Source organism: Callionymus lyra, chromosome 13 (assembly GCF_982586985.1).
Source record: "Callionymus lyra chromosome 13, fCalLyr1.hap1.1, whole genome shotgun sequence".
NCBI lineage: Eukaryota > Metazoa > Chordata > Actinopteri > Syngnathiformes > Callionymidae > Callionymus > Callionymus lyra.
This window is the reverse complement of record NC_141830.1, coordinates 23,300,148-23,309,482: the sequence shown is the minus strand read 5'-3', so window position 1 is coordinate 23,309,482 and position 9,335 is coordinate 23,300,148. Positions and strand designations below refer to the sequence as shown.

At 37.3% G+C, this 9,335-nt stretch overlaps 1 protein-coding gene across 2 annotated transcripts; it reads left to right on the top strand.

The window, feature by feature from the left end:
• The first annotated feature begins 990 nt into the window (after positions 1–990).
• On the top strand, positions 991–8,756 carry LOC148067830 (microtubule-associated protein RP/EB family member 3-like). Of its 2 annotated transcripts, none has more exons than XM_087805957.1 (7): positions 991–1,062; positions 4,467–4,591; positions 4,649–4,794; positions 5,694–5,853; positions 7,025–7,158; positions 7,255–7,407; positions 7,830–8,756. In XM_087805957.1, the coding sequence occupies exons 2-7, from the start codon at positions 4,471–4,473 to the stop codon at positions 7,896–7,898; spliced, it is 783 nt and encodes a 260-aa protein (XP_087662083.1). In that variant the 5' UTR covers positions 991–1,062; positions 4,467–4,470; the 3' UTR covers positions 7,899–8,756. The 2 variants fall into 2 exon arrangements, with proteins under 2 accessions (XP_087662083.1, XP_087662084.1); XM_087805958.1 differs by having other exon boundaries at positions 1,013–1,068.
• Positions 8,757–9,335: the final 579 nt, after the last annotated feature.

The following is a 9,335-nucleotide window of genomic DNA, read 5'->3' as shown; positions in this document are numbered from 1 at the left end:
CTCTCCTGCTGGTGACTGACACTTAAGTGAGTAAGTAAAAAATGGATCCTGAAAGAAACTGGCAGCCAGTGAAGAGTTTTAAGGATCGGAGAAATGTGAGTTCTTCTACTAGAGCAGCTCAGAATTCTCGCTGCAGAGTTTTGTATGAACTGCAGGTGAGACATATCCTTTTTGTTTAGACACCAAAATAAACTGATGCAATAGTCTAAACGAGAAGACACAAACGCATTGAAATGTTGTAAGTGAATAAAACTCAATCAAGAGCCTGAACAAATATGTTCACATTTCTTTTCTGTTTCTTTTACTTTTTTGTTTCCTGAAAAAAAAGGTAGTAGCCTTCGTGGGACTAGACGATCGATCCAGTAGATATATCTCTAAAAGCAAATCATTTTTCAACATTTATAATTACGTTTTAATTACAAACTACATTTTTCTGTTCGTTTAAAATACTGTATATAATTAAATAATAATCAACCCCACAGTTATTGCAGCGGTTACTTTACCTTAAATAATCAAATTTTCTACTTATTGTTCTTTTGTTTTCCAAAAATATTAACTACACAAAAAACTATTTGCGTTTTTGTGAGTTAAAAAAGATTGCTTTTTAAGTTGTATTTATTGGGCGCCGCAAAATGTCTTCCTTGGTAATTGGTAATGTATTTCTATTGCTTATTTATGGTTATCTTATATCATTCTTTTGTTCTTTGTACTGGAACCATAAAAGAAATCAAATGATGTTTACAACTTTCGCAATAAAAGTGATTTAGATTTTTATTTTTTTTAATGAATGGAAGATATTTTAAACATTTGGTTTTTCTCGTGTATAAGCTTCCTTTGAACGAGCATCCGTGTTTTAAATGATCGACAGACTGTTGAAGAAGAAGAAAGAAGAGAAAGTGTATTCGGTGCCATTTTGGCAGAACGCAGAGAGAAAATCCCGCAGCATTCAGTGCGCATGCGCTCTGCCCGCAGCTTACAGGGGAGCAGCCTGCTGAGGCGACAGTCCTCGGAACCATCAGCCAAACAACGGGTCGACGTGAGAGCCGACGAGCCCCCAAAACAGTGAGTGTGGGTACCTTCACTTCACGCCATTATTATTTTCTATCGGGTTCTCGTGTGCAGCGTCAGCCCTCGTCGGGTCCAGCCGTCGGTCGAGCGAGCGTTAGTGCCGTTATTGTGCTCCCGCAGCAGCAGCGTGTATTACCGCCGAGGCCTCCAGAGGGGGTCAGCGCGGAGAAAACACCCGCTGGTTCCGCTCGCGTCTGCAGGGAGACTCTCTCAGATCCACGGGCTCCTGGTTGTGATCGTAAAACGGCCGGAAACACGCAACAAATAAAGCCGTGAAACTGAACGAGCAACTTAGCTCCACGGCTTACGTTAGCAGAAGTTAAGCTAGTTAGCTCGGCTAGCAGCGAGCTGGCTGTCAAAAAAAACTGATGAATGTGAAGAAAATTATCCCAAAAATGTGTATTAGATTCAGTTGAAAATGTTTAATTCTGATCAGGAAAAAGGTTTTTTCTCTTTATATTAACTTGTTACGCTGTGTCACAACAGCAGGTATTCCATTCACGTAGCTGTCACTCATGGTGCTATTAATGAATGTACAATATATATTTATATAATCAGTTTATCATCTAACTTGATCAAAATCCATAAGTATTGTTGTATTAAGTTCTCGATAAATATCTCATTTCTCATGATTAATTCCTGCACACATTCCTATACTCTGACTGCGTTAATAGTTTAACCATTATTCTCGCCTAGTTTGATACTTTACTCTGTATTACTGTGTACTACTGTGTTTCATAACATTACACTGTTTTACTGTGTACTACTGTGTTTCATACTATTACACTGTATTACAGTGTACTACTGTGTTTCATACTATTACACTGTATTACTGTATACTACTGTGTTTCATACTATTACACTGTATTAAGCGCTCTGTAAATTCTAATTAATTGCTTACTTACATACTTACTTACTGTGTACTACTGTGTTTCATACTATTACATTGTATTACTGTGTACTACTGTGTTTTATACTATATTATAAAAAAAACTAGACGATCGATCCAGTAGATATATCTCTAAAAGCAAATCATTTTTCAACATTTATAATTACGTTTTAATGACAAACTACATTTTTCTGTTCGTTTAAAATACTGTATATAATTAAATAATAATCAACCCCACAGTTATTGCAGCGGTTACTTTACCTTAAATAATCAAATTTTCTACTTATTGTTCTTTTGTTTTCCAAAAATATTAACTACACAAAAAACTATTTGCGTGTTTGTGAGTTAAAAAAGATTGCTTTTTAAGTTGTATTTATTGGGCGCCGCAAAATGTCTTCCTTGGTAATTGGTAATGTATTTCTATTGCTTATTTATGGTTATCTTATATCATTCTTTTGTTCTTTGTACTGGAAAGAACTTTTTGTACTTTTTGTTCTTACTACTGTGTTTTATACTATTACACTGTATTACTGTATCCTACTGTGTTTCATACTATTACATTGTATTACTGTGTACTACTGTGTTTTATACTATTACACTGTATTACTGTATACTACTGTGTTTCATACTATTACACTGTATTATGCGCTCTATAAATACTAATTAATTACTTACTTATGTACTTAATTACTGTGTACTACTGTGTTTCATACTATTACACTGTATTACTTTGTACTACTGTTTTATATAATATTGCACTGTATTACTGTGTACTACTGTGTTTCATACTAATACACTGTGTCTTGATCTTTGAAGTATGTACTGTTTTGAGTATTGTTTTGATTGTTAAAGCGCTTTGTGACCCTGGTCTCGAAAAGCGCTATATAAATAAATATTACTTACTTACTTACTTACTTACTGTAAGTAAGTAATTTATATTTAATTTGTGTGTATTATCGTGTACAACTGTGTTTCATACTATTACACTGTATTACTATGTACTACTGTGTTTCATACTATTACACTGATCCACTCAGAAAATACGTTAATTAGATATTTTTAATATGAATAATATGATAATGTCTGAGCCCTTAATAGTAAAACTGAGGCTAAAATGAATGAATGTGACTTTGTGATGGTTTAATTAATTATTTTACTTCATGTTTACATCATTTTCTGATTTTCATTAGAAAGGAATAATTTTTGAAATTGTTTATTAAATGACATAAAGCATGTTTTTCATCTCTCAGTCATGCAAGAGGTCAAACGCCCCTGAAAAATAATTATAAACAAAAATTCATTCTTTGAGGCTAATTATCATAAAGCATCTCTTTTAAACTAAATAAAACAATGTCTTTTTTTCCGATTTTAATGGTTAATTGTTGACATATAGTATTTATGTTTTCGTTTTTATTCTATTTCTATTTTACCTTGTTGTGATTTCTTATTTTATTAATGTTTTTCCATAATTTCATTACAATTTAACAAACGTAAATCCTATTTCTTGATTAACTTTTTACTAAAAGATGTTTTTTGTTTCATTGTCTTGATTTGAAACGGTTATATTTTTATTTTAATAAGCTTTTTTTTCTCATACTTTAATATTTTGACATCATATTGAATGTGTTTTACTGCTGTAAAAATATGTCTTCTCTGATAAGTGGTTTAAGTTTGATATAGTTTTTAAAGTTCACTAATTCATAGTAAGTGCAAGTGTCACAAAACTCTTGTGGTTCATGCTATTTTTATGAACTACCCTTGTGTTCAGGGATTTGCTTTCATTCATTCTGTGAAGGAAACTATTGTTTTGCTTTCATTAAATTCATGAAATTGTAATGATTTAATTACATTCTAATAAAAAATAATCACTGTCATGACAAATAGTTTCTATAGTTTTGTCATGAATTGTTTTCCTTTGTTTTCAGAGAGTTTCTAAGTCAATTAGTTCTACTTTTCTAAGTACATGAGGTGAAAATATATTCCCTTTCCTCCTTTAAATCTACTTCTCTCCCCTGATACTCCAGTTGGAACCAGTACTGCTCACATGATTTCTGTTGGGAAAAGCTGCTTAGGATGAAAGAATCAAACGCTATTTTGAGTTTTTATATTTAAGATCTGCAACAGTCACATTTTCAGCAGTAATTTATCCGAGAGGGAAAATGAATTTGACCTCAAGCTTTTCAAGTGATGTTGAAGTCTTGAGCACTTCCTGATTTGATAACCGCGCCGAGCTGTGGATCCTGCCAGCAGGATTAGCCGAGGCTCAGATTAATGGCTGTTGGTTTAACTAGCTTCTGTCGGCGAGTGAGCAGCCGCTGCAAAGATCCTGCTTGAGAATTTCATTATTGATGTTGTCTTAAGTGACAACATCAGAAACAAACCTCCTGCTTCAAAAGCCACAATTTTGTCCAGACAGTGCAGGCTCTACTTGTCGGTAAATTCAACATCATGGTGTCCTTCAAGGATGTCTGTGGGTTCAGTGTGATCTAATGCGAGTGTGTCTCCGCAGGAGGATGGCGGTAAATGTCTACTCCACCTCTATGACCATAGAGAACCTGAGTCGTCATGACATGCTGGCGTGGGTCAACGACTCCCTGCAGCTCAACTACACAAAGATCGAGCAGCTGGGCACAGGTAAGGCTCCCGCTGGGGTCTCCTCAGAGGTCGGGTGGTGACGCTTGATGCCTGCAGGGTGGGCGTACTGCCAGTACATGGACCTGTTGTTCCCCGGATGCATCCTCATGAAGAAAGTCAAGTTCAACGCCAAGCTGGAGCACGAGTACATCCACAACTTCAAAGTTCTACAGGCTTCGTTCAAGAGGATGAACGTAGACAAGGTATGAAGAGTCCAAATGTTAGTCACCTGACGTCACCACACTGTTTACTGGAGCTTTCAGTGCCATCACAATATTGGTTGAATTTAACATTTCAAATCCTGAATTTCTTTTTTTCAAACATTGTTCCAGCACTGAATTATCTTTTAATAATTTAATTCAATAATATCTAAATGGAAAGGTTACAGTTTTTTAATGGAATATTTAAAAAATGAATGACATTTATTTTACACATAGAGTTTTATATTGTATTTGGATGGTTGGATAAACTTTATTATAATATATATATATATATATATATATATATATATATATATATATAATTGTTTGCCAACAGACAATACCCAAAAGCTACCAACCTAATATTTTTAATCAAATTGGCACTATACCAACATCTTTACCTTGAATTTACTAAAGGTACTATTGAGTTATTGTAATAATAATATGAAACAATGTGAGCTTTTTTGGGGGGGGGTCTTTTTCTTTTCAATTATTTAATAAAAATAGAATTTTAACCTTTCGACACACAATAGATATATTTTAATGTTTTCATAAATACGACAAATATATTTTTAAATTATTAATTCAACGTAAAAATGATTGATTCAACCTTTAAATATAGAAATTATTGAATTAAATTATTCAAAATATGTTCAATGCTTAATAGAAAAACATTTCAATAAAGGAAATTCCAAGTTTAATCATTTAAAATGTTAAATTCAACCAGTCAATATATATGGTTCTTTGAGTCTTTCGCTGAAAAAGAGGGTTTCAGTGTACAAAAATCTTCATTCCACTTTTAGCACTTAGATAGATACCATCGCTGCGCTTATGACTACATAAAATCGAGACTATCATGAGGATGTTCTGTTCAACGGTACCTGCATTTGTCACTGGTCCAGATCATCCCTGTGGAGCGGCTGGTGAAGGGGAAGTTCCAGGACAACTTTGAGTTCCTCCAGTGGTTTAAAAAGTTCTTCGACGCCAACTATGACGGGAAAGAGTACGACCCTGTGCAGTTGAGACAAGGTCATGAGGGGACGCCACCGCCGCCAAACCAAGGTACGAGTACGACCAGGACCAGAGGTCCAGTGTGCGTGAAACATCCCTCGTCTCTTAATAAGACCACCTCCCACCACTAACAGGAGAGCCCTTCACTCATAGACCTAAGAGACCTATTCGTCCAGGTAACACCTGAGTGTGTTTGTGTGACAAGCTTCTGTTCTGACAAACACTGACATGATTTGTTATGTCAACGCTCGTTTGCGTTTGTGTGCGCTAACAAAGGATTCCTGTAGTGTGTGTGTGCGCATTTGTGTGACACAGATGAAATAGATGGGATCAGAAATGTAATAGTAAATACGGGTGTGAGAAAATATTGATAATCTCAAATATCATATTATATATATATTTATTTATTTGTTTGGCTTTCAAATCATGTTTTATTTTTTTTCATAGTTATTTGGTTCATATTACAATAAAGTGTGTAGAAATGAAATATCAGATAATAGATGGCAGCAGTCATTACGTCCTCTGCATCTAAAGGAACTATTAAATTGGGCAGTATCCCGGCGATGACTGGGAACGAGAGGATACAGTCGACTCCAGCGGGTTTTGAAGCTGATGTTTGGACATATTTAGGTTTCAAAACAAATGAAAGCAATTACGACGTCGTCAAGAGTCATGTGGTCTGTAAATTCTGCAACACCAGAGTCAAGTACTCGACAATACTACAAATATATCCTTGTTACTACAGTATCACTATATATTGTATCATGAAATGTATCGTATTGCCAGATTCTTGCACACTCCTAGTTGTTAAAAGATGTTTTAAGTTTGTCTATGTTCCTTCTTCTGGTGCATTACACAGTTATTATCTAGCTGACGTAGCAAATAAAACAAACATTTGTTCAGATACAATATTCTGAATCATTCAGTAGTTACAAGAATATGAGAAACAGGTTTGTACTGTGCTTCTCTGGTGTTTGCCGCCTGTGAGTGCTGTTGAGCAAAGTTAAAACACGTTCATGTGTGTGGATTCAGGGCAGCTCTGTTGGTAACGAAAGAGAACATGAATAGTTTCCCTGAGCGAACTTCCTTTTTCCGAAGTTTTCCATGAAGTCCAGGTGGGAGGCGACCACGGTGCAGACCCAAGTACAAGAGCAGGGAATTTGGTCATGACAGTTGTAAGGATACGGTGTGCGAGCGTAACATTTGTGTTTCTCTACTTCAGGCCCCATGAGAACGTCCCCCACAGTTCCCAAGAGCGTCCCGCCCCCCCAGAGGCAGATGAACCCCCCTGCACGCAGGAGCGCCCCCGTGAGCAGGAATGGAGTCGACGCAGAGCTCATCGAGCTCAACCAGCAGGTAGTTCTGACAGCGTTCTACTTCCTGTCTGAGTAGGAGGACGGCAGTGACGTACGGTTCAAAGAAAGCGTCACTCTAAACTGTGTCCACCAACAGCTGTTGGACATGAAGTTGACGGTGGACGGTCTGGAGAAGGAGCGGGACTTCTACTTTGGAAAACTGAGAGACATCGAGCTCATCTGCCAGGAGAGTGACGACGAGAACCATCCCAGCATCCGCAAGATCGTGGACATTCTCTACGCCACAGAGGTACCTGCTCCATGGAAACTACAGCCGCTGCTCGCGCCTCCCAATGTTTTTGGTCATGTTAGTCGCACGTATAGTGGATCAACTTTCATGTTTTTTTTAGTTCACTTTCATGGAAAAGGTTGGCTGAAGTTCAACGGCCTGTTTGTTCTGGTGGTCGAGGGCGACGCGTTATGTCACAATGACTCACTAAGAGTGTGTGAACGGCAGCTTTGTTTTTCGACGATAGTGTGAAGATGTGAATGCCTCTGTTGTCATCTGTAACTTTGGTTGGAGGGTCCAATGTGCCCTGAGTTACTCGTTTCATCTTGATAAGAATATTATTCACCAGCTTCTGTTTGCAAGAACAAAGTTGTGTGTGTGTGTGTGTTCAACTTCATATAATGTTCATGCAGTTCACATATGTGTGTGTCTTTGTGCTGCAGGAGGGATTTGCTCCACCAGAAGATGAGGATTTAGACGAGGGGGCTCAAGGAGACCACGAGGAGCTATAAGCACGTCACCTCCTCACGCCCTTTAACCCCTCTGATCATAATTTACATATTTACCCCGTTCTAGGTTCTTTTCTAACCCCCTCTCCCCACCCTGTCCAACATCATGACGACTTTACTGTACGGCAAGCTACGAGCAAAGGTCACTTTATCCAGCCCGTCTGGACGAGCGCCCAGCAGCCATTCTACCCGAAGACCAGTAGAGGGCAGCTGTCAGAGGTTCAATGAGATTTCGAGGACGCAGCACTGAGCGCCGGCAGCCCGAAAAAAGTGCTGACGGTCTGTGTGAGGCGAGACACACACACCAGACTTTTTGTCTTTTATACTTTCAACCACCACGCCGAGGAAGACACGTGAAAGTAGATTTTGCCGCAGACATATCTCCACCGATCACACAACACCAGAGGGGGTCGCTTCAGGTCGCTATGTCTCCATGTATTTATGTTTTTATTTATTCTTTGCTCTTTACACTTCAAGAACGGTGGCCGTCAAAGAGCTTGCACTTAATGTAGCGAAACAACGCCAACAAACACCCACAACAATTTTATACTTTGATGTTTTAAAGAGAAAGTTTTGTTTTGATTGACTCAAACCCAAGGAGCCGCTTTTAACAGATTTTCCTAACAAACACTAAACTGTTTGACTGTGTTGTTAGAGTTGAACATTTAGCTGCTACTTCTGTATTTAATTTTGACACTGCAGAGCATGACACACTCGGGTGGCCGCTGAGGAGTTTGTTTACCGACTAAAGGCTGGAGTCAGAGTATCTTGTCTGGTATTGCATCGTTTGTTGCCATGGTATCCATGTGATAAACCTGCATCATTTGGAGTTCCAGTGAAATAAAGCAAAGGTTCAAGAAGCATTGGCTGAGATGTGTCTCTCGGTAGTAGCAGCTCGCATTATAGACACGAATATTCAACTGTATTGAAAAATATTCACTTTTACCTTCGCTGTTGATGAGTAAATAAATATCAATTATAAAGGCCGTAAATAAAATAAACATAAAATACGTTCATTCAAATAATATGAATAAATATTTAAAGCTTTTTTTGCAACTTTTTTTTATTTATTAGTATTTCAAGTTATTTTATTGTCAAATATACTTGTATCAAGACATACAGCAAATTCAATTGTAGAATTCTCAGACCCACGATGCAAAACATGAAGACGGTTGAGAGGCCATTAAATAAGACATTCAAGAAAATATATGAATAATTAACAATACTTAAATAATTAACTAATAAACAGAATATCAACTAATAACAAAGGAAAAAGTTAAGGCACAGGTAGTGCGAGGTGAGAGTGATGGTAGGACAGGGAGGGAGTGAGACAGCCTAGTGGAAGAAGCTGTCCTTTAACCTGCTTTTTCTGGCCTGAAGACTGCGCAGTCTTACCTAACGTCTTACAAATTAATTCATTTAATTCATTTTTTTTCTCCA